At 30.5% G+C, this 26,773-nt stretch overlaps 2 protein-coding genes across 4 annotated transcripts in view; both read left to right on the top strand.

Annotated features, from left to right (window-relative positions):
- LOC101887339 (putative uncharacterized protein DDB_G0277255) overlaps positions 1 to 16,018 on the top strand; it is a 47,770-nt gene extending 31,752 nt beyond the window's left edge. For 2 of the 3 annotated variants that reach the window (XM_059122489.1, XM_059122487.1), the window contains 2 exons: positions 10,296 to 10,740; positions 14,359 to 16,018. In XM_059122489.1, the coding sequence (XP_058978472.1) occupies positions 10,333 to 10,740; positions 14,359 to 15,486 (1,536 nt within the window). In that variant the 5' untranslated portion in view covers positions 10,296 to 10,332 and the 3' untranslated portion in view covers positions 15,487 to 16,018. Of the gene's footprint in view, positions 1 to 10,218; positions 10,741 to 14,358 lie in introns of those variants that run through there. The other variant, XM_059122490.1, reaches the window with a different exon arrangement.
- Positions 15,511 to 15,966, top strand: LOC131802359 (nucleoplasmin-like protein ANO39). Its single transcript, XM_059122543.1, has one exon. The coding sequence runs from the start codon at positions 15,511 to 15,513 to the stop codon at positions 15,964 to 15,966; it is 456 nt and encodes a 151-aa protein (XP_058978526.1).
- Positions 16,019 to 26,773: the final 10,755 nt, after the last annotated feature.

Below are 26,773 nucleotides of genomic sequence, written 5' to 3'. Positions count from 1 at the left end.
TTTTCTTTGTGATGACGACTGTGTTGGGGGGCTGGGTATGAGAGGGGTAGATAGATAACCACCCCTACTCAAATAAAACTCAACCTCTCTTTTTCCATTCTCTGATAACCAACCACCATCCCCCGGGTCTCCACGCGCGAAGTATTAAGCCCCAAAGTAAACTTCTACTGGCCACAAATAGGGAGCGTGGCGAAGCAACGATTTCACAACCAGCCTCAAGTATTGGCCTGAAGTGCTTCAAGGTTTATTTGACTGCGCCACCGAGCCAGCCATTGTCGCATTGGTTTTACGTAAAACAAAATCAGGTGAATTTCCTACCAGTCATTGCAGTGTTGTTGTGTTATCTTCATTCGCTGATAAGCAAAGCTTTATTTTTTGTTGGTATCTCAGCCAGTGCTGTCTGTTTGGGGTTTACTGTGATTTTTCAAAAAAATCCATCCCCCCTCTCGGCCATTCCATCCGTATCTTTGGCAAATTATGACGGAGTTTTACAAAAACCAAATGTTTTTGTTGTTTTTTTTTATCGTATGGAGAAGAATTGATAATAAATGGTGATTAAAACCAAATCTGAAATGAAAACCAAAAAAAAAAAAAACTTTGGAATAAACCTAGATTTTCGGTACCAAAATTTTAAAAACACTTAAGGCTTGTCCAAAAATTCCGCAGTTTTCATCAATTATTAATTTTTGGGAAATTTTCAACAATTTTGAACCGAGTAACCGGTTTCGAATAACCATAACCGATTACAAATAACCACATTTGGGTAATCAATTGTATTAAATCTTGCTAATATTTCAATATTTTACAACAATTATTAATTTTTGGGGAATTTTTAGCTATTTTGAACCGAGTAACCGGTTTCGAATAACCATAACCGGTTACAAATAACCGGTTTTTATATGAAAACTTTCAATGGATAACGGTGCTTTACTCAAAACAATTTAAAAAAATATTTTTCTAACATTTTTACGCCACAATTACACGAGTAACCACATTTGAGTAATCATTTCAAACAATTTAATTGCCTTAGAACTTGCTAATATTGCAATATTTTGCATCTTCTTCCAATTTTTAAGGGATTTTCAACTATTTTGAACCGAGTAGCCGGTTTCAAAAAACCGTAACCGGTTACAAATAACCATAACCGGTTGCAAATAACCGGTTTTTATGAGCGAACTTTAAATGGTTTATGTGGCTTTTCACAAAACAAGGTCAAAAATTATTTTTCTAACATTTTTACGGCATTTTTGAACGAGTAACCACATTGGAGTAATCATTTCAAACAATTTAATCGCCTTAGAACTTGCTAATATTTCTATATTTTACATCAATTATTAATTTTTGGGGAATTTTCAACTATTTTGAACCGAGTAACCGGTTTCGAATAACCATAACCGGTTACAAATAACCGGTTTTTAAGAGCGAACCGTAAATGGTTTATGTGGCTTTACACAAAACAAGGCCCCAAATTATTTTTCTAACATTTTTAAGGCATTTTTCAACGAGTAACCACATTTGAGTAATCATTTCAAACAATTTAATTACCTTAGAACTAGCTAATATTTCAACATTTTACAACAATTACCAATTTTTGAGGAATTTTTCACTATTTTGAACCGAGTAACCGGTTTTGAATAACCATAACCGGTTACAAATAACCGGTTTTTATGAGCGAACTTTTAATGGTTTATGTGGCTTTACACAAAACAAGGCCCAAAATTATTTTTCTAACATTTTTACGCCATAATTGAACGAGTAACCACATTTGAGTAATCATTTCAAACAATTTAATTGCCTTAGAACTTGCTAATATTTCTATATTTTACATCAATTATTAATTTTTGGGGAATTTTCAACTATTTTGAACCGAGTAACCGGTTTCGAATAACCGCAACCGTTTTCTAATAACCGGTTTTTACATGAAAACTTTCAATAGATAATGGTGCTATACTCAAAACCATTTTTAAAAATATTTTTTTAACATTTTGACGGTATTTTTGAACGAGTAACCACATTCGGGTAATCATTTATAATAATTTAATTACCTTAGAACTTGCTAATATTTCAATATTTTACAACAATTATCAATTTTTGAGGAATTTCCAACTATTTTGAACCGAGTAACCGGTTTGGAATAACCGTAATCGGTTGAAAATAACCGGTTTTCATGAGCGAAATTGAAATGGTTTATGTGCCATTACACAAAACAAGGTAAAACATTATTTTTCTAACACTTTTACGCCACAAATAAACGAGTAACCGGTTTCGAATAACCATAACCGTTTACAAATAACCAGTTTTTACATGAAAACTTTCAACGGATGATGGGGCTATACTTAAAACCATTTTTAAAAATATTTTTCTAGCATTTCTAGACAATTTTTAAACGAGTAACCACATTAAAGTAACCTATTATTACAATTTAATCGCAAATTTTTATGACCGATTAACATGGAGTAGCTTTCTCCACATCCAAACATGCATATGGGAACATGTTTGTACAAAATTCTCAACTTTTCGGAACGAGTAACCGGTTTCAAGTAACCGATATTCAACAATTAGGAATAAAAAAACATTATAAATTTTATTGCTAATAGATATCAAGCGATTAAAAATTATATTTGCATAGTTTATAGATATATTGAAAAATTGCCGTCTTTAATCGAGTACCCGGTTTATGAGTAACATGAGTAACTATTTTGAACTATCCAAATCAAACACATATTACGACCAATCTAGTAAAACTATGTTTATCTTAAGTTTTGAAGAATTACCGTCTTTAGTCGAGTACCCGGTTCATAAGCAACCGGTTACCAACTTTTTTGAGCTACCCAAATCCAACAATATTTAAATTCTGTTTATTTTTGACGATGTTAGTACGGTACCCGAAATTTATTTTTTCTTTAATCGAGTACTCGTTGCGCGAGTAATCGGTTACCAACTACTCACATTAACACGAATCTAATAATACAACATTTGCCTTTAATTAAGAAAAACAAAAACTGCCTTTAAACCGAGTGCCTGGTGTTTTTAGTCGAGTATCCGGTTCTAGAGTAACCGGTTACCGGCTACCAACTATTTTGAACTATCCAAATCAATCACATATTAAGACCAATTTAGTAATACTATGTTTATCTTAATTTTTGAAGAATTACCGTCTTTAGTCGAGTACCCGGTTCATTAGCAACCGGTTACCAACTACTCACATTAACACGAATCTAATAATACAACATTTGCCTTTAATTAAGAAAAACAAAAACTGCTATTAAACCGAATGCCTGGTGTTTTTAATCGAGTATCCGGTTCTAGAGTAACCGGTTGTCGTCTATTCTAAACTACCCAAATCAAGCAATACTCGAAACAAACAATTATTTAAAAACTATTAAAAAAACTCGAAATTTGTGTTTTTATTTAACCGAGTACCCGTTACGGGGTAACCGGTTACCAGTTACCTACAACTTTACTAATCTAGTTATCGTTCCTAGTTTAGTTTTTCGAAATTTCCAGTTTTTCTAATCCGTTACCCGGTTCGTGATGAGTAACCGGTTGTTATTTTGGTAATCGGTTTTTCTTTTTCGAAATCCTAATTGTAATCTATTGGAAACGAGTTCCATCTTTATTCACTAATTTTCACTAGTCTAGGAATTGTTCCATTGTTTGTTTTTCGAAATTTCCAGTTTTTCCTATCGAGTACCCGGTTCATGAGTAACCGGGTTTTATTTTGGTAATCGGTTTTTTTCTCGATATCCTAATTGTATTCTATAGGAAACGAATTCCATCTTTATCTTATCTTATGATTTTATCATTTATTTCTCATTCCCTCTCTCTCGCTCTTTATTATATTCCAATTGAAAGATATGTCTCTCTCTCTCTTTCCTTTTCCGGGTTAGTGTAGTTATACAAATGTGGCAATCCTCTAAAGTATCAATATTAATAACTGCCATTCGATTGGTAAACAACTGACTAAAAACTACTTCCCACTCACACCCACGACCTCCTCACATACACACACATATATAATAACCATTAAGCCTTAGTTTCGGTTTTGGTTGTGGCTGCGGTCTGGCCTGGGGGAAAAACCATCCCTTGGCCAAAAATATAACGGCAATTGATTGCTTTTTGCTGGTGTTTGTACGTTTCCATCAATACAGTTAATTAATCTCTTAATTTCTTACTTCTGCTCTCTCTCTTTGAAACTTGGCTCTCTGTTACTCTTTAATATTACGGTAAATAAAAAAACCAAGGGAATGCAATTCGGAGTTGTGTTTTAAAACTCATTGAGAGCTGGGTTTATTTTTGTCACAGCCAACAATATTGCGCTCTTCTAATTTTTCTCTTTATATGGGGGGTTTCTCTCTCTCCCTCTCATGTAAAGCTTAGCTGTGCATTCTCTGTGTGTGTGTGTTTTTTTTTTCTTCTTCAAGGGATACTAAATTTAAACTTTGCTTTATTGCTTGGTGGGGTATTTATTTTCTTCTTGTATGAGTCAGGTTGATGACTTCAAACGGCTGGTGTGTTTGGACTGACTAACAAACTAGGCTACAACCCCATATTTTGTTGTTGTTGCTCTTGGTGTGTGTTGCTGCCTATGGCTTCAGTTGTATTTGTTGTAAGGCATTATTTTCGGTTTGTTTTTTTTTTTTTCTTTTCTTTTCTCAGTCGGCAAAGTCGTGGATTACAAAAGACTCTCAGTTGGGGTTTTTTCTCCCTTGCAAGAATATCGCGGGCGACTGCAGTTCGTTAGATAGCTTCTAAAGTACGTGTCTTTAGTGGTGTAGCCATAGCCCTGTGTAACGCTCTATAATTCCCCCTGGGCGTAAGTTGGTCTTATCTTTATTGTGGCTTTCGTTTATTTTTCTTTTTTTTTTTTGTTCTGGTCTTTATTTCTAAATCTATCTTTAACATAGTTTTCAGAATTCTATTTTCTTTTCGATTTCTACCTTATCTATATTTGCAATGCTTCTTCTTCTTCCACTTTTTTGTCCCGACTTCACTCAGCACTTGTCTACGAGAATTTACGTTAAACGTAAGTTAAACTTTGCTTTTGTGTGTGCGTGTGTGTGTGTGTGAGGGGGTATTCAATTATTCGCTGCTTTCAGTTTATCATCGGGGCCCATTATTTTTTTTTCCAGGTCTGAAGTCTTCTAATCTTTAGTTAAAGATTAGATATCAAAACTGTGACTGCGTTTGGTATTTTATGGCCCAAGTGCCTATTGCGTGTTGGAATGGGGTGGTTGAATTAAAGAAATAGGTGTTAGTTTTTTTTAAGGGCAGTAGCCAGGGAAAATGATTCGAAAAAAATTATAAAAATTTAGAAATTATTTTTTTTTTCAGGGCAGTAGCCAGGAAAAATGTTTCGAAAAAAATTATAAAAATTTAAATTTTTTTTAAAAGGAATTTTTTGAAATTTTAGGTTTTTTTGAAAAATTACGGATTTCATTCGAGTACCCGGTTCATCAAAAACCGGTTTCCAACTACTCCAACATCAATATCAATCTATTAATACTAGTTCTAGCTTTAATTTTTGAAACATTTCCATTTTTAATCGAATACCCGGTTCAAGAGTAACCGGTTATAGACTATTTTTTTAGCAACCCTAATTATACTGTAATTGTTTTACCTTTAAAATTTGAAAATTTTCCGTTTTTAAACGATCGGGTACCCGGTTCAAAAGTAACCGGTTACCTAGTATTTTTTAAGCTACCCGAATTAAACAATACTCACAGCAACCAGTCAATTCAGCTATTATTTTTGCCTCAATTTGTTAAAATTTGTAGTGTTTTAATCGAGTACCCAGTACATGAGTAACCGGTTACCAACTACTTCAACTACAGATATTTACAAAAATCTAATAATACCAGTTCTAGCTTTAATTTTTCAAAAAATTTCCCTTTTCAAACGATCGGGTACCCGGTTCAAAAGTAACCGGTTACAGGAGTATATTTTGAACTACCCAAATCAAACAATATTCGGAACAGCCACTCAAATCAGCTATTATTTCTGCCACAATTTGTTAGAATTTTATGTTTATACTTAATTTTTTTTTCGAATATTTTCCATTTTAAACGATCGAGTACCCGGTTAAAAAATAACCGGTTACCGAGTATATTTTAAAATACCGAAATTAAACAATACTCGAAGAAAACACTCATATCTGGTATTATTCCAGTTTGAAGTTGTTGTAATTCTCAATGGTTTAGTCGAGTATACAGTACATGAGTAACCGGTTACCAACTACTGCAACTGCAGACGTTAACATCAATCAGATAAAACAAGTTCTACAAGTGCAAGGGAGTTCTTGATTTAATTTTAGGACAATTTCCGTTTCTAAACGATCGAGTAACCGGTTCTAATGTAACCGGTTACCGAGTATATATTTCAAAATTCCCAAATCAATATTCATATTCTACTTATTTTCAAATATTTCAATATTTTTTCGAAAATTTTCCATTTTTATTCTATCGAGTACCCGGATAAAAAATAACTGGTTACCGAATATATTTTTAAAATACCGAAATTAAACAATACTCGAAGCAACCAGTCAAATTAGGTATTATTTCTGCCTCAAGTAATTGTAATTTTCAATTGTTTAATCGAGTGGCCAGTGAATGAGTAACCGGTTACCAATTACTCGAAGCATAGATATTAACATCAATCTAATAACACTTGTTCTTGCTTTAATTTTGGAAAATTCCCGTTTTTAATCGATCGAGAATTCGGTTCGAATGTAACCGGTTACCGAGTATATTTTTAAATTCCCAAATCAATATTCGTAATCTACTTACTTTCAAAGATTTCAATATTTTTTTCGAAAATTTTCCGTTTTTATTCGATTTAGTACCGGGTTCAAGTGTAACCGGTTATCTAGTTAATTTTTAAAAATACCAAAACTAAACAATTCTCGAAGCAACAACTCAAATTGGGTATTATTCCGGTCTGAAGTTGTTGTAATTTTCAATGGTTTAATCGAGTACCCATTACATGAGTAACCGGTTACCAACTACTGCAACTGCAAACGTTAACATCAATCAAATAAAACTAGTTCTAGAACTACTAGTTCAGTTCTAGATTTAATTTTAGGACAACTTCCGTTTCTAATCGATCGAATAACCGGTTCAAAGGTAACCGGTTACCGAGTATATTTTAAAATACTGAAATTAAACAATACTCAAAGAAACCACTCAAATTCGGTATCACTCCAGTCTGAAGTTGTTGTAATTTTCAATGGTTTAATCGAGTACCCAGTACATGAGTAACCGGTTACCCACTGCACCAACTTCAGATATTTACATCAAATGAATAATAATGTTTATACTTATTTTTTTCGAAAAATTTCCATTTTTAATCGTTCGAGTACCCGATTAAAAATAACCGGTTACCGAGTATGTTTAAAAAAAACCCAAAGCAAACACTCAAATTATGTATTATTTCAGCCTTAAGTTGTGGTAAGTTTTAATGGTTTAATCGAGTATCCAGTGCATCGAGTAACCGGTTCAAAAGTAACCGTTTACCGAGTATATTTTAAAAATTCTCAAATCAAAATTCATATTCTACTTATTTTTAAAGATTTCAATATTTTTTTTGAACATTTTCCATTTTTATTCGATCGAGCACCCGGTTAAAAAATAACCGGTTACCGATTATATTTTAAAATACGAAATTAAACATTACTCGAAGTAACAACTCAAATTAGTTAATATTCCGGTCTGAAGTTGTTATGATTTTCATTGTTTTAATCGAGTACCCATTACGTGAGCAACCGTAACCCATTACTTCAGCAACTACAGACGTTAACATCAATCAAATTAAACTAGTTCTAGAACTACTAGTTCAGTTCTAGATTTAATTTTAGGCCATTTTCCGTTTCTAAACGATCGAGTAACCGGTTCAAAACTATCCGCTTACGAAGTACATTTTAAAAATTCTCAATTCAATATTCATATTCTACTTATTTTCAATGATTTCAATATTTTTTTTGGAAATTTTCCATTTTTATACGGTTTGGTACCCGGTTCAAGAGTAACCGGTTATCGAGTATATTTTAAAATACCGAAATTAAACAATACTCGAAGCAACAACACAAATTGGGTATTGCTCCAGTCTGAAGTTGTTATAATTTTCAATGGTTTAATCGAGTAACCAGTGCATGAGTAATCGGTTACCAACTACTCCAATCATAGACATTAACATCAATCCAATAATACTATTTTCGCCTTTAATTTTTGAAAATTTTCCATTTTTATTAGAACGAGTACCCGGTTCAAAAGTATCCGGTTACCGAGTAAATTTTAAAATTTCTCAAATCAATATTCATATTCTACATATTTTCAAAGATACCAATTTTTTTTTTAAATTTTTCATTTTTATTCGATTGAGTACCCGGTCCAAAAATAACCGGTTACTGAGTATATTTTAAAATACCGAAATTAAACAATACTCGAAGCAACAACACAAATTGGTTATTATTCCAGTCTGAAATCATTATAATTTTCAAGGGTTTAATCGAGTAACCAGTAGGTAAGTAACCGGTACCCACTACTCCAACTGCAGACATTAACATCAATCGAATAATAACATATTTCCTTAAATTTTTTTGAATTTTTCCGTTTTTAGTCGTTCGGGTAACCGGTTCAAAAGTAACCGGTTACCGACTATATTTTAAACCAAATATATCCAACAATATTCATAATTTAATTATTTTCAAAAATTCCACTGTTTCAAAATTTCGCAAAAAAATTGTTTTTTTTTTTTGTATTTTTTTCTGTATTTTTTTTTTTTTTCTGTAACCGATTACCCGGTTTAATTTTCTTTTTACTTTTGGTGAGGTTAATATCTGAGTAATCGCCTGACAACTTCCTCGGCCTTAACGTAGTTATCTCTCCATACTGGGATATGTCAACATTTTTTGGCCAGTTCAAAAGGCCAATATCTAAGAACGGGCGGGCCATTGCCGTTATTTGAGATAACTGTTGATAAAAACGATTTTGCAAAAGCCCAATTAGTCATGTCATGTCTGTGTCTGCTTGTGTCTGTTGTTATTATCATTATCTTCCATTCAAGTCCAAAGAGAGTACTTTTGAACCGGGTACTAGACTTCCTCTTTGGCACTCTCTCCCCCCCCCTCTCCCTCTCTTTACCATTTCCATTTCCACCTCACCTGTCAGCCAGCCTGTCATCCATTCATTTTCATTGCTTATCAATCCCCGATTCCTAGCTATCATCATTCTAATCATATTTTGTTGCTGGTTTTGTTTACCTTTTACCATATTTACAACAACAACAATAACAAGCCAAACTATTTAGGGCTCCAAGAAAAAAAGAAAAAAGAAAAACAAACAGATATCGCCGTGTGACTGATTTAAACCAGAGCCAGAATAAAGCCAAAGAGAACGACCACCACCAACCAGCAACACCAACAACTCTATGGCAAGAGCAACACAAGAGGCCAGAGTTATGAAAAAAATGAAACAAAACCCCCCTCAAAACAACAACAACACCAACAAAAGCAAAGCGCGTTTTTTATCTAACCCCCACATAGATCCATAGGTAGTACACACACACGCACAGCCAGCCTGGCCAGCCATTCAATTACATGTGTTCTCCAACACCCCAACTTCTCAATGAGCCTGGACTGTCTCCCCCTTTTGTGTGTGTGCCTGCTCTTTTGTTTACATTCCTGGCCGCATTGTTTTTGTTGTTATTGTTATTTCTTTTTTATGGCACGTTCATAGGCTAAGGTGTAACACAAGCCATATGTTTTGTTTTGTTACTGGTTAAAGAGTATCACCGTTGATTGAGCTCTCTTTCTCTGTGTTGTTCTCTCTGTGTGTGTGTCACATACTCCCCCACTGCCATTCACTCACATACATTACTGCATTAAATTGGAGCACACAGCCGTTAAGAGCAAAGAGAGGGAAATGAAAGAACGAGTTAAGTTTCAAGTGCCGAGCACAACTTATTCGTGTTTACTGTTGTTGTTGGTGTTATTGCCACCTCTAAGACTGGGTGTGTGTGTGTGTGTGTAAAACACAGCCCCTTTTTGAACAAAAAAACACACAATGCTCAACCTCCCAACAAGAGCATGGGGTAAATGGGAGTTTAGTTCAATTTAGGCTTTGATGCGATCAGCTTGGATTTTTTTTTCGACGCTTCAAAGAAAAATTAAAAAAAATAGAAAAAATTAAAAATAATAAAAAAAATTAAATAATAGAAAAAAATTAAAAAAAAAAATAAAAAATTGTGAAAAAAATTTAAAAATTCGTGTTTCGTGTTTTTTTTTCTCCCCCTCGCCACAGCTTCAAAACGTCGTCGCCGTCGCCGCATCCCAGCCGAATGAAAATGGAAAAAACTCCCCGTTACACACAGCGGGAGCGTAACATGGTCTTGGGCTATGCCGCCCAGTACAAGGACATCATCGAAAACAAACGCACCGATGCCGAATCGAATCGCAAAAAGGACGAGGTATGGCGTCAAATCGCCAAGGAATTCAATGCTCGCGTCTATCATCAGCGTTCGTCGAAGCAATTGCGTCAGCTGTATAAAAACATGAAACTGCTGCTGAAAAAGGATCTGTGCGGCGAGGGTAAGGGTAATCGCACCTTTATGGATCTGCTCAACACCATATCGCAGCAGGAGTCGGTGGCCCAATACATATCGGAGCAAATGTCACCGAATGGCTATAGCAATGGTGGGGGCAGCAGTGGCCGACAAAAGTATGAGGATGATTTTGATGATTCAAAGGTAAGTGTTTTTTAATTTCGTTTTTTTTTTTTTGGTGAAAGAGAAAAGAAGAGCGAAAATGATAACAGGCCGGCCAGGGGATAGGGAACAGGGGTGTAGGCAGGGTGGGGGGGGGGCTACGGAATGGGTACTTTTTTGCCAGTTTTTTTTTTTATTTTTAAATTTTTTTACTTGGAAAAAATACTTTTTTGGTAACTCGCCCAAAATGGTTTCGAAATTCAGTTTTGGGGGGTTTAATTTGGTAAAGGGGGTTTAAAATGATTTGCGAAAAAATGATTTTTGAATATTTTACCAAAAAAAAAAAAAAAACATTTTTTTAAAATAAAACAACACATTGTGAAATTTTTCAAAAAGCCAGGGTTGGGAATTTTTATATTTTTTTTTTTGAGAAAATTAAAAAAAAAATTAAAGTATTTTGGAAAAAAAAGCGTAACTATGGTTAAATAAAAGTGTATGTGTAATCAATTCTCTTCTTCTTTTTTGGAAGTAAGATAACAACAAACTGGCTTTAAAATGGCCAACCCCTGCCCCCCTCAAAGCGTCAGCAAGCGTCAAGTGGATTTTTTTTTGATAACAGAAAAAAATGAGGTACTCATTCAACACTTCTTCACACAATTGCCTTTGGGGGAGGTCAATACAGGGTGATTTTAAGAAAAAACTGCAATAAAGTCCAACGCCATAATTTTTAATTTTTTTTTAAATTTTATTGAATGAAATCAAAAAAATTTCGGAAATAGCACCAATATTAAGAATATGTTTCGATTTGTTCGATTTGGTGGCCACCGTCACCTTTGGCACGAATTATGACCTTCAAACAGCCAATGCAGCCGTCACACGCTGCCCGAATGTTGCTGTGTAGTATTCCCGGTCCATTCCCGGTGAAGCGTTCTTGAAATTTTTGGAATTTCAATGGCTTTACTCTGAGCTCATTTTTCAATATTTGCCGAATGAATTTTTTAACTTTTTTTTACAAATTTCCAACCCTGGATTTTTTTTAGATATTAAAATACAATTTAACTTCAAAAAATCCTTACTACATCTTATTTTACGATTATTTTCCATTTTTTCGTTGGGTTTTTTATTTTTTACTATACAAACTTTCCAACCCTGGATAAATTTAAAGTTCCAATTTCTGCAAATTTTCGTATATTTCCATATTTATAGGTTTCTGTCTTAATTTTCCCATTTAACATTGTGAGTTTTGTTTTTAAAAAATTCAAAATTCCCAACCCTGGATTTTGTTGTCAGAGATTAAAAAGCTATTTAACTTAAAAATCTCTACCTTTTTTGTATTTTGCGATTTTTTTCACATTTTTCCCAATTTATTTGCTTTGCAAATGTTTCTTCTTATACAACATTTCCAACCCTGGAACTAAAAATTCCCATTCCTGTATATTTTTTGTATATTTGCCATATTTATAAGTTTCTACTCTGGTTGATTCCTTCATAAAATTGTATTATTTTTCATGAGAATTCACAGATCCCAACCCTGGATTTTTTGAGATTAGTTCCCAATCCTGGTTTTTTTTTTAGAAAAAATACCAGCTATTTTTAATTTAATGTTTTTTTAATTTATTTTTTTATTTTCTTTGAAATTTTTTTTTCTCGAAATTTCCAGCCCTGGATTTTTCCGGCACTCCAAAAAAATCCTGTATATTTTCACAAATTTTCCATATATTTATAGGTTTATAACAGTTTTCATTTATTCATTAAAAGTTAGTACTTTTTATAGAAAGTCGAAACTCCCAACCCTGGAGTTTTTTGTTAGTGATTAAATAGCAATTTAACCTCCAAAAAATTCCATAACTGCAAATTTTCGTTAATTTGCCATGTTTATAAGTTTCCAATCTGGTGATTTCTTAATTTAATATTATTAGTTTTTATACGAACTCACAATTTCCAACCCTGCATTTTTTGAGATTAACATTAGCATTTAATAAGTTCCTACAATTTTTGATTTTTTTTTTAAATATCTTTCCTTTTTATTTTCTTTGAAATTTTTTTTTAATTTCCAACCCTGGAAATTTTTTGGCATTCAAAAGTTCCATTCTGTAAGCGTTTAAAAATCAATACAGTTTTCAATTTTAGTTTTTTTCGATTTTATTTTCTTCAAAAATTTTTTTGTTATACCAAAATTCCAACCCTGGAAATGTTTGGATATTTCAAATTTTCAACCCTTATATTTTTTGATTTTACGATTTTTTTTTAATTTTTTCGATTTTATTTTCTTTGAAATTTTTTTTTGTTATACGAAATTTCCAACCCTGGAAATTTTTGCGTATTTCAAATTTCCAACCCTGGAAAATTATGTCCATATTTATAGTTTCTAAATTTTTTCATTTGCCTATTAGCCATTATGATTCTTTATTAAATTCCAAATTCCCAGCCCTGGAATTTTGCTCTCAAAGAAAACATCACATTAAGCTCTTCTCTCTTTCTCTCTGTAAATTACCGTGGCATATGGGCTTTTCTTCATTAAATATTATTAGTTTTTATGAGAATTAACAATTCCCAACCCTGGATTTTTTTGAGATTAACATTTAAAAATCCCCACTAGTTTGAATTTTACAATTTTTGTTAATTTTTTCGATTTTATGTTCTTCGAAAATGTTTCGTTATACCAAGTTTCCAACCCTGGAAATATTTGAGTATTTCAAATTTTCAACACTAAAATTTTTAGTATTACCATTTTTTTAATTTTTTTCGATATTATTTTGTTCGAAAATTTTGAGCATTTCAAATTTCCAACCCTGGTAAATTTTGTCCATATTTATACTTTCTAAACTTTTTAATTTGCCCATTAGCCATTATGATTTTTCATAGAAATTCCGAATTCCCAGCCCTGGAATTTTGCTATGAAAGAAAACATCACATTAAGCTCTTCGCTCTTTCTCTCTGTAAATTACCGTTGCATATGGGCTTTTCTTCATTAAATATTATTTGTTTTCATGAGAATTCATAATTTCCAGCCCTGGATTTTTTGAGATTAACATTTAAAAATCCCTTCTAGTTTGAATTTTACGATTTTTTAATTTTTTTCGATTTTATTTTCTTTCAAAATTTGTTATACCTAAATTCCAACCCTGGAAATATTTGAGTATGTCAAATTATCAACCCTAAAATTTTTAGTATTACCATTTTTTTACATTTTTTTCGATTTTAAATTGTTTGAAAGTTTTTGAGCATTTCAAATTTCCAACCCTGGAAATTTTTGCGAATTTCAAATTTCCAACCCTGGAAAATTTTGTCCATATTTAGAAGTTTCTAAACTTTTTAATTTGCCCATTAGCCATTATGATTTTTTATAGAAATTCCAAATTCCCAGCCCTGGAGTTTTGCTCTCAAAGAAAACATCACATTAAGCTCTTCGCTGTTTCTCTCTGAAAATTACCGTTGTTTATAGATATTTTGATTTTATAACACCCAAAAAAGCTCTCTCTCTCTTCTCCCATGTTCTCTCTCTCTCCAAAAAGGGGTGAGAATTTGGGGGAGCTCAATTTGAAAATAAAAATCCCTCTTGGGCTCTTCATCATTTTTCTCTTTTTCTCTCTCTCTCTCTCTCTCTCTCTCTCTCTCCTTTATCCTTCTCCATTACAAATCGATACTCATGCCTCTCAGTTTTTACCATTTCAGCATCCGGCTCTCAATTACGATGGCATGGATCACGATGTCATTGTAATTAAATCGGAAGATATCAGCGACAATGAGCACTCGAACAATGGCGAGGCCATGGACGAGGATGACGATGATGATTGCATTAGTCCCAAGGATATTCCCGAGGTGTGTCTGGAGGAGGAGGATGAGGAGTTGTTTGCCACCGATTTGAGGCAACAACAACAACAGCAGCAGCAACAACAACAACAGCAGCAGTCACAAAATCAACAAAACTCAAAACAGCAACAACAACAAATGTCACAGAATTCAAATTCCCCCCAGACAAATGGTGGCACCCCCTTGGCCCAGCAGCCGGAGATTACCATACAAAATATTGGCGGCATAAGGGTGGGCAGTATAGGCAGCATGGCCAATATGAAGGCCTTGGCCAATTCCCTGAATAACAATAACAACAACAACAATAATAGCAGTAGTGGGAACAACAACAACAACAGCACAACAAATGCCTCGCTCAGCATAACCCCGCACACAACAAATGGTGGCACAAATAATGCCGCCCAAACCTTGAATCTACGCCAAGCCGAACAACAGCTGCTGCTGAGTGGCCTGGGTTTGAATCCCGTCAATTCCATGGAAACCAACTCCCCACGCCTGCCCAATCTCACACGAGGAGGCATTGCCTCTGGAACGGCGACCAATGGCCCTGCCTCAACGGCAACAAATCACCTGCAAGCCCCCAACCTGCATAACCACCTTACGCACCATTCCTCCACGCAACAGCTGTTGCTGAACATCAATGGCCTGGCGGCGGCGGCAGCTGCAGCCGGGGGTTCACCCTTTACCCCACCTGGCAAGAATTATGGCCATCAGCAGCATCAGTCACATCATCACCAGCCCCGACAAACCTCCACCCCCACCAGTGGCAGTCAGAAAAATGCCCAAAACGATTACTTTATGCTGGGCATAGAGGAGCGGAAGCTAAAGATAGAGCTGCTCAATGCCCAGATAGACTACTGGAAGAAACTGACCAAGAAGTTGGATGAGAACCCAGGGCACTCGCCAAATCCAGCCTGTATGTGTCATTTTCCCGGCAAAGCCAATGGCGTACAGACTCCCTCATCCACCAGCTAGGAGGAGGTGGAGGAGGAGGAGGTGATGGAGGAGCAGGAGCAACAGGATTTGAATGAGCCAGAGGAGGAGGGTGGGCAAGCAGATGAACCCCACCATGGGGTAACACCCAATCTCTTGAGGCCTTTAAATTATGATGGAATACAAGTCATGGATCCCCCCAGGGCCTTGGGAACCTTGAGGGAAAATCTTCCCAACAACAGCAGTAGCAGCCGCAGCTCTAGCCAAAAGTTCAAAAGAAATAACAAAAATTTAGAAATTGTAGATGTAAGTCAGACCATACAATGGCATGAAATCATTGAGGATGAGGAGGACGAGGAGGACGAGGAGGATGAAGAGGGCAAAAATGAGACTCAGAATGGTTCTTCTCCACCAGGTCAAGGGGATTTGGTGCAGCAACAAGAGGAGGATGACGATTTTGAACAAGAGGTACGCAAAATATTACAAAGCAAACGGCGACGAAAAAGATCAAAAAGGAATTGAAAAATTTTAGGGTTTTTTTTTGAAAAAGACTGAAAGTGAATTAAACGCAAAAGGGAAAACAAAAATTAGGGAAACCAAAGAAATGGGAAATTTGAGAGCATGGAAGATAAGTACGAATAAGTAAGTATAAGTAAGAATAAGGAAAAAAATAAAAAAAATATTTTTTTTATTTTCTAAAAAAAACAAAAAAATTAAAAAAAACTTCATTTTTTTGTAACTTCCAAAAACAATATTTTTCTTGCATTTTTTTTTTTTATTTTGTCAAAACAAACAAAAAATTTGGAAAAAAAAAGAAAAAATAATTTTTTTTTATTTAAAAAAAAAATCAAAAAACCTTAAAAAACCAAAAAAAATAAGAAAGATAACCAACTAAATGGGAAATTTGAGAACATCAAGCAAAAATTTCTTGAATTCAGATACAAAAATTTGGAAAAAAATAAAAAATAAATTCATTAAAATAAGACAAAATATTTTTTGATGTTGAAAAAATTTAACAAAATATTTTTTTTTTTAAATTAAAAAGAAAATGTGAACTTAATTTTCTTTTTAATTTAAAAAAATATATTTTTTTAAATTTTTTCAACATAAAAAAATATTCTATCTTATTTTTTCAACCAATTAATTTAATTAATTATTATTATTTTTTTGAAAAATAAAAATAATTTTCAAAAAAAAAATCAACTTAACCAAAGAAATTTTCAAATTTGAGCAGAGAGAAAAAGTAGGAGGAATTCAGATACCAAATTAAGAATAACATTGACAAATAATATTTTTATTAAAATTTCTATTTTTTTTAATTCCAAAAAAAATCCCTTAATTTCCAAAAAAAGTCTTATAATTTCCAAAAACAATTTTTTAAATTTTTTTAAAATTATATTGTCTTTTTTTTTGTTTTTTTAAACCAATTATTTTTTTTAATTATTTTTTTTTTTTTGAAAAATAATAATTTTCAAAAGTAAATAAAAAATCAACTTAACCAAAGAAAATTTCAATTTTGAACATAGAGAAAAAGTAGCAGGAATTCAGATACCAAATTAAGAAAAACATTGACAAATAATATTTTTATTTAAATTTCAAAAAAAAATAATTTCAAAAAAAATCTTTTAATTTTCAAAAAAAAAAATGTTTTTTAAAATTTCAAAAAAAAAAAAAATTTCTTGTTATTCTCTAAATTTTCAACCAATTTTTTTTCCAATTTTTTTTTACCAATTTTTTTCCCAAAATAAAATATAAATTATTTTATAAGTTATTTTAATTTCCAAAAATGATTCTTATTATTTTTTTTTTTGGAAATGGAAAACTAAAAAAATAAAAAGTTTTTTTTATAATTTAAAAACAGGTAAAAAAATTAAATTTCCCATTTTTTTTTAATTTCTCATTATTTTTTTCCATGTTTTCAAAATTCCCATCACTTTAATCTTATTTTGTTTTTTTTTTATAGAACAATTCCAATAATTAAAAAAATTGGATATTTTTTTTGAAAAAAAAAAATTTTTTGAAGAAAATAATTTTTTTTTGAGAATTAAAAAGTCGGAAAACATAATTTTTTAAATAATTTTTTTTTTTTTGAAAAATAAAAGAATTTGTTTGAATTTATTTTGGGAATAAAATAATTTGTAAAAAGTTTAGTTTTTCCGAAAACAAATTTTGGCTATCAAATTGTTTTCCAAAAAAAAAATGAAAATAGAAATTATATTATAAGTTATTTTAATTTTATTTTACAATGTAAAAACAGGTAAAAAAATTAAATTTCCCAATTTATTTAACTTTCTTATTATTTTTATGTTCTCAAATTTCCCGTTTCCTTAATCTTATTTTGTTTTTACAGAACTATTCCAATAATTATTTAATTTTTTTGAAATTGGATATTTTTTGGAAAAAAAATTTGGATGAAAATTATTTTTATGTTTTTTGAAAATTAAAAAAGTCGGAAAACATATTGTTTTTTTTTTTGAAAAATAAAAAAAAATTTAATTTTTTTGGGAATAAAATAATTTGTAAGAAGTTTATTTCCATTTTTTTAGAAAAATAAAAAAAAACAAATTAATTCTTTTTGGAAAAAAATTGTCAATTTTTTTGGAAAAAATGTTGATTTTTTTTGGAAAAAAAATTTAAAAAATTACTTTTTTTGAAAAGTAAATAAATTCCCAATTATTTTACTTTTCTAATTTTCAAAAAAAAAAAATAGAAATAATTCTATAAAAAAAAACAATGGTTTTTTTGAAAAATAAAAGAATTTTTTGAATATATTTTGGGAATAAAATAATTTGTAAGAAGTTTATTTCCATTTTTTTAGAAAAATAAAAAACAAGTTTATTCTTTTTCGAAAAAATTTTAAATTTTTTTTTTTTGGAAAAAATGTTGATTTTTTTTGGAAAAAAAAATTAAAAAAAACTTTTTTTTGAAAAATAAATAAATTCCCAATTATTATTCTTTTTAATTTTTAAATAAATAAATAAAATATGACCAATGGAATGACAAATTTGAGAACCTGAAGGAAAAGTACAGGATGAGATAAAAACTGCAAATAATTTTTAAATTTTTTTTCTAAATTTTATTGAATGAAAACAACAAATGTCGGAAATAGCATCAAATTTTAGAATAAGTTTAGATTTGTTCGAATTGGTGGTCACCTTTGGCATGAAATATGGCCTTCAAAAGGCCAATGAAATCATCACACACTTGTGGTTTTCCAGCCAAATATAAAGAAATCACACAATTACACGCTTGAATTCCATCACGAAAAGCTGTTTTTCTGGAAAAATCTCAGCAAAATGCTTTTAAGTTCGCTTGTAAACAATATAAAGAGCTGTCACTGGAATAATTTTTATTTTTTTATAATTTTTTCGGACAAGTGGCTTAGAAATGACAGCAGTCTGAAGTTGGTTGCAGTTTTTTCATCCCACCCCGTTTTTTTCATTTTTTTATTTTTTGTTCCAAAATCTTGTTATCTTTTATTTGCCCCAAAATGTTGTTTATTTTTCCAAAAAAAATATTTTTTCAAAAAAAAAAAAAAACATTTATTTTTCTGAAAACAAATATCAAACAACATCACCCTCAAGCCCTCATCTTCCCCTCAAAATTTTGCCATCAATAAAAAATTTCAAAATTTAAAAATAAAATTCAAAACACCCATCCCAACTCATTACTTGCCTGCAGCATTGTAAACAAATGTATATATCTATGAAAACACATGTTTTTAGCTAAAATTATACCAAAACCAAACCAAAAACACCCAAACAAGTAAATATAATTTAAAAATTTATTACTTTAAAATAATTACAAATCAATTGAGACATAAAAAGTCTGTTATAAAAATAAGAATTTTATTATGTTTTAAAATAATTTTTATAAGAAATGAAAAAAAAATGTTGATGTAAAAAAATTTAAAGAAATTGAGTGTATCATTTTTTTTGCAAAAAAAATATTTTTTTTTATATAAAAATATTTTTTTATATATATAAAAATATTTTTTTATATATAAAAATATTTTTTTTCTGTAAGTTTTTCTATCTTCTACTATCTTATTTTATTAAGCCTAAATCTAAATGTATGTTGTACAAAAGAAAACAAATATGTATGTGGTTCCTAATCTAGTCCTTTATATTATATACAATATATACTATATATATAAAAAATATATATATATACATTAAAAAAACAATTAGTTATAAATTTATGCATGCCTTTGATGGCATGTGTAGCTGAATGTATACTTCGATGTATTATTTACTAACCAAAACTAACAAAAAAAAGAGAAACAACTACTTAAAACAGAAACCAAAAAAATAGTTAAAATTAAAAAAAAACAAATTTTATTAAATTTTAATTTAATATTAAAAAATTAATTTAAAAATGAAAACAGAACCAAATAAATACCAAAAATAAATTTTGTAAAACCTAAGCCCATTGTTCATTTGTGTAAGGCCGCCCTTGCCGCCACCCCCTCCCTTTTTGAATTCAATGCCAATTTTGTAACACCTGCTTGCCATATTAGTTTTAATTAAATAATTTAATTTTAAGTTATTTTCCTAATTTAATTTAAGCCATATTTTTTGTTTATTTAGTTTTAATTATTTATTATTTGATTGTTATTTTTTTCTATTTTTCGTTTTTCTGTATTCACATTTTATTATTTAGTTATTAGCATTATAATTAAAAAATTATCTTTTTTTTTGGCTAAAATTAACTTGTCCCCATGTGACCTACTACTAACTTCTAAATCCCCTTAAGTATTTCAATGTACTTAATTTTATTTCATCTCTAATTTTAATTTACCATTATATTAGGTTTTAGAAAAAATATTTACAAACACACACACAAATCCTAAATGTATTTTTTCTGTCTAGTCTTTGTATATACAGAGTATTTTAATAAAAAAGTAAAAAAAATTTTATTAAAAAAAAATATTTTGAAAAAAATGTGTTTTATTTGTCTGTAAGGGAGGTGAGATAAATATAATTCTCAAATTTTCCCCCAAAACTATTATAGCTACAGGTTTCTTTGACACCATGACCTTAGGTGAAATTTTCTGGAGAACATTTCTTCCATTGAGGCCAACAAGCTACAATATAGTGATCCTGCAGTTTTGGTCTTAATTCCAATGTAACCCTGCAAACAACAAGGAAATAAGTATGTTTATATATTTAAAACTTAAAATTAATTTTTCCTTCATATACATTGTAGTTGCGGATTTCATTTCTTTAGTGACCTATACTGAAATTTTATGGAGAATCATTCTTCCTTTGGGACCAACAAGTTACAATAATGTGATCCTGAAGTTTTGGACTTAATTCCGATATAACCTTTAAATAACAAGACAATAAATATTTTTAAGGTATTAAAAATTTAAAATAATTTTTTCATTACAAAATCTTTTTTGTACAGATTTCATTTGTTCAGTGACCTATAGTGAAATTTCATGGAGAACATTTCTTCCATTGGAAAAAACAACCTACAATATAGTGATCCTGCATTTTTGGACTTAATTCCGTTGTAACCCTAAAGCAACAAGATCATAATGATTTTTTCTGTATTTTGATAATATAAAATTGGTTTTTTCTTTATATAATCTTTTGTTTGCAGGTTGCATTTGTTCAGTGACCTATAGTGAAATTTTCTGGAGAACATTTCTTCCATTGGGACCAACAAGCTACAATGAAGTGGTCCAGTAGTTTTGGACTTAATTTCGATGTAACCCTTAAACAACAAAGAAATAAGTAATTAAATTAAAAATAAAATAATTAAAATTAATTTTTCCTTGATATACATTATAGTTGCGGATTTCATTTGTTCAGTGACCTATAGCGAAATTTAATGGAGAACCATTATTTCTTTGGGACCAACATGCTACAATGTAGTGATCTTGCCGTTTTAGACTTAATTCACATGTAACCCATAAACAGCAAGACAATGAGTATTTTTTCTGTATTTTGATAATTTAAAATTGATTTTTTCTTTACATAATCTTCTATTTGCGGATTTCATTTGTTCAGTGACCTATAGTGAAATTTAATTGAGAGTCATTCTTCCTTTGGAACAAACAACCTACAACAAAGTGATCCTGCAGTTTTGGACTTAATTCAGATGTAACCCCTAAACAACAAGACAATGAGTATTTTTCCTATATTTTGATAATTTTAAATTGATTTTTTCTTTACATAATCTTCTATTTGCAGATTTCATATGTTCAGTGACCCATAGTGAAATTTTATGGAGAATATTTCTTCCTTCAGAACCAAAAGCCTACAATCAAGTTATTCGGATGATTTGGACCTTTTTCAGTAATAACCTCAAAACATGGAAATAAAAATATATATCAAAATTTAAAAGTAATATTTGCTATGTATTTATTATAGCTACCGATTTTGTTTGTTCGGTGACCTTTAGTAAAATTTTCTGGAGAACATTTCTTCTATTGGGACCAACAAGCTACATGAAATGATTCTGAGGTTTGGACTTAATTCACATATAATCAATAAATTACAAGACAATGAGTATTTTTTCTGTATTTTGATAATTTAAAATAGATTTTTTCTATATATAATCTTCTATTTGTAGATTTCATTTGTTCAGTGACCCACACTGAAATTTAATGGAGAATTATTCTTCCTTTGGAACCAAAAGTCTACAATCAAGTTATCCAGATGATTTGGACGTTCCTTGGTTATAACCTCAAAACATGGGAATAAAAATATTTATCAAAATTTAAAAGTAATATTTGCTTTGTATTTATTATAGCTACCGATTTTATTTGTTTGGTGATTTATACTGAAATTTTGTGGAGAACATTTCTTCCATTGGGACCAATAACCTACAATGTTGTGATCCTGCAGTTTTGGACTTGATCCCTGCAAACAACAAGAAAATAAGTATTTTTATATATTTAAAATTTAAAATTAATTTTTTCTTCATATACATTATAGTTGCGGATTTCATTTCTTTAGTGACCTATACTGAAATTTTATGGAGAATATTTCTTCCTTTGGAACCAAAAGTCTACAATCAAGTTATCCGGATGATTTGGACGTTCTTCGGTTATAAACTCAAAACATGGGATTAAAAATATTTATCAAAATTTAAAAATAATATTTGCTATGTATTTATTATAGCTTCCGATTTTATTTGTTTGGTGATTTATACTGAAATTTCATGGAGAACATTTCTTACATTGGGACCAAGAACCTACAACTAAGTGATTCTGCAGTTTTGGACTTAATTCCGATGTAACCCCTAAACAACAAGACCATAAGTATTTTTTCTGTATCTTGATAATTTAAAATTGATTTTTTCATTACAAAATTTTTTGTTTGCAGATTTCGTTTGTTCAGTAACCCACACTGAAATTTAATGGAGAATTATTCTTCCTTTGGAACCAAAAGTCTACAATCAATTTATCCGGATGATTTGGACGTTCTTCGGTTATAACCGATTTTATTTGTTTGGTGATTTATACTGAAATTTCATGGAGAACATTTTTTGCATTGGGACCAACAAGCTACAATGTAGTGATCCTGCAGTTTTAGACTTATTTCACATGCATCCTATAAACAACCAGACCATAAATATCTTCTGTATTTTGATAATTTAAAATTGATTTTTTCTTTATATAATCTTCTATTTGCAGATTTAATTTGTTCAGTGACCCACACTGAAATTTAATGGAGAGTTATTCTTCCTTTGGAACCAAAAGTCTATAATCAAGTTATCCGTATGATTTGGACGTTCTTCGGTTATAACCTCAAAACATGGGAATAAGAATATTTATCAAAATTTAAAAGTAATATTTGCTATGTATTTATTATAGCTACCGTTTTTGTTTGTTCGGTGACCTATAGTGAAATTTTCTGGAGAACATTTCTTTCATTGGGACCAACAAGCTACAATGTAGTGATCCCGCTGTTTTGGACTTATTTCAGATGTAACCCTTAAACAACAAGACCATAAGTCTTTTTTCTGAATTTTCATAATTTAAAATAGATTTTTTCTTTATATAATCGTTTGTTTGCATATTTCATTTGTTCAGAGACCCATAGTGAAATTTTATGAAGAATCATTCTTCCTTTGGAACCAAAAGCCTACAATCAAGTTATCTGGATGATTTGGACGTTCTTCGGTTATAACCTCAAAACATGGGAATAAAAATATTTATCAAAATTTAAAAGTAATATTTGCTATGTATTTATTATAGCTACCGATTTTGTTTGTTCGGTGACCTATAGTGAAATTTTCTGGAGAACATTTCTTCCATTGGGACCAACAACCTACAATAAAGTGATCCTGCAGTTTTAGACTTATTTCACATGCATCCTATAAACAACCAGACCATAAATATCTTCTGTATTTTGATAATCTAAAATTAAGTTTTTCTTTATATAATCTTTTGTTTTCAGATTTCATTTGTTCAGTGACCCATAGTGAAATTTTATGGAGAATCATTCTTCTTTTGGAACCAGCAACCTACAATCAAGTCATTCGGATGATTTGGACGTTATTCGTTTATAACCTCAAAAAATGAGAATACAAATATTTATCAAAATTTAAAAGTAATATTTGCTATGTTTTTATTCTAGCTAGCAATGTTTTTTGTTCGGTGACCCATAGTGAAATTTTATGAAGAATATTTCTTCCATTGGGACCAACAAGTTACAATGTAGTGATCCCGCAGTTTTGAACTTAATTCCTATGTAACCCTGCAAACAAGGAAATAAGTATTTTTCATATTTGTTGAAAATTTAAATTTGATGAAAACATTATATAATATTTGGTTTGGAAATTTCATTTGATCAGTAAACCATACTGAAATTTAATGGAGAATTATTCTTCCTTTGAAACCAAAAGTCTACAATCAAGTTATCCGGGTGATTTGGACCTTATTCGGTTATAACCTCAAAAAATGGGAATAAAAATATTTATCAAAATTTAAAAGTAATATTTGATTGGCATTTATTAAAGCTATCGATTTTATTTGTTCGGCGATCCATAGTGAAATTTCATGAAGAACATTTCTTCCATTGGGACCAACAAGCTACAATGTAGTGATCCTGCAGTTTTGGACTTGATCCCAATATAACCCTTAAACAGCATGAAAAAAGTATTCTTTAAGATGAAATAAAATCATTCATTATATAATCTTTTATTTGCAGATTTCATTTTATTCAGTGACCTTGTAGTGAAATTTTCTGGAGAACATTTCTTCCATTGGAACCAACAATCTACAATGAAGTTATCTGGTTGATTTCAACGTTATTCGTTTATAACCTCAAAACATTACAAAATATGTATTTTTAAAATTTTTTTCTGTATTTTGATAATTTAAAATTGATTTTTTCTTTATATAATCTTCTATTTGCAGATTTCACATGTTCAGTGACCCCTTGTGAAATTTAATGGAGAATTATTCTTCCTTCAGAACCAAAAGTCTAAAATCATGTTATCCGGATGATTCGGACCTTACTCGGATATAAACTCAAAACATAAAAATATTTATCAAAATTGAAAAGTAATATTTACTACGTATTTATTATAGCTACCGATTTTGTTTGTTTGGTGACCTATAGTGAAATTTTATGTAGAATTATTCTTCCTTTGGAACAAACAACCTATAACAAAGTGATCCTGCAGTTTTGGACTTGATCCAGATGTAACCCCTAAACAACAAGATAATAAGTATTTTTTTTATTTGATAATTTAAAATTGATTTTTTCTTTATATACTCTTCTAATTGCAGATTTTATTTGTTCAGTGACCCATAGTGAAATTTTATGGAGAATCATTCTTCAATTGGGACCAACAACTTACAATGAAGCTAGTCGGATGATTTGAACATTATTCTCTTATAACCTCAAACATGGAAATAAAAATATTTATCAAAATTTAAAAGTAATATTTGCTATGTATTTATTATAGCTACCGATTTTGTTTGTTCGGTGACCTATAGTGAAATTTTCTGGAGAACATTTCTTCTATTGGGACCAACAACCTACAATGTAGTGATCCTGCAGTTTTGGACTTAATTCCGGTGTAACTCTTAAACAACATGGATATGAGTATTTTTCATATATGTTGAAAATTAAAATTTGATGAAAACATTATATAATCTTTTGTTTGCAGATTTCATTTGTTCAGTGACCTATAGTAAAATTTGATGAAGAATCATTCTTCCTTTGGAACCAACAATCTACAATGAAGTTATCTGGATGATTTGAACGTTATTCGTTTATAGCCTCAAAACATTACAAAATATGTATTTTTAAAAATGTTAAAAGTTATATTTGCTTTGTATTTACTATAGCTATAGCTTTTATTTGTTCGGTGATCTCTGATGAAATTTTATGGAGAATCATTCTTCCTTTGGAACAAAAAAAAAATTTTCAATAATGGTAATATTTGCTTTATATTTCCTATAGTTCCCGATTTTATACGGTGATATATACTGAAATTAATATAGCGCATTTTATCTTTGAGAAGATATCCGTTTGAATTCGACATTATTCGGATATAACATTTACAAAGCACAAAAAAATATTTTTTATATATTTAAAATTTAAAAGTGCTATTTTCTTAATATATGATATACATAAGGACCTACTTTGTTTAGTAACCTATAATGAAATTTTATGCAGAATGTTTCTTTCATTGGTACGAAAAACCTACAATAAATATATCAGGATGAAATCGGCCTTATTCGAATATAACCTCTTTAAAGGAGAAAATAAAAATGTTTCACAAATTAAATTGGAAATTTCTTTGTATATATTATATATTATAGTTGCAGATTTCGATTGTTCAACGACTTATGTTGAAATTTAGTGGAGAACATATTTTCCATTGGGACCCACATCCTACAACCAAGTGATTCTGGTGTTTTCGACCCAATTCGGATGTAACCTTTCCTACTGTGAAATTTGATGGAGAAGCAAGATTTCGGCCAAATTCGGATATAAATGAAAAAATTAGTATTTGTCATATATTTAAAATATAAAACTAATATTTGCTTCGTATACCTTGTATCTACTTATTGTTTTTGTTCAGTGAATCATAGTAAAATTTGCTAGGAAACATTTTATTCCATTGAGACCAATGACCTACAAGAATTTTTTTATCATTGAAGCTGTTAATTTTTTTGTATTCATTTTTTTATTAATTTTGTTTTGTATTAAGTAAACCATAATATTTTTAAATATTAGTTTTCTTTGAATTTATGGTTCCCATTTCCCGTTTTATTATGACAAAAAAACGCTTAATTGATATCACTGTCCATAAATGTCCGTTAAAAATAACATCACCCATCACAAAGTTAGTTGGC

This window comes from Musca domestica, unplaced genomic scaffold (genome assembly GCF_030504385.1).
Source record: "Musca domestica strain aabys unplaced genomic scaffold, Musca_domestica.polishedcontigs.V.1.1 20, whole genome shotgun sequence".
Classification (NCBI taxonomy): Eukaryota; Metazoa; Arthropoda; class Insecta; order Diptera; family Muscidae; genus Musca; species Musca domestica.
This window is presented reverse-complemented; position numbering and strand designations above follow the sequence as displayed.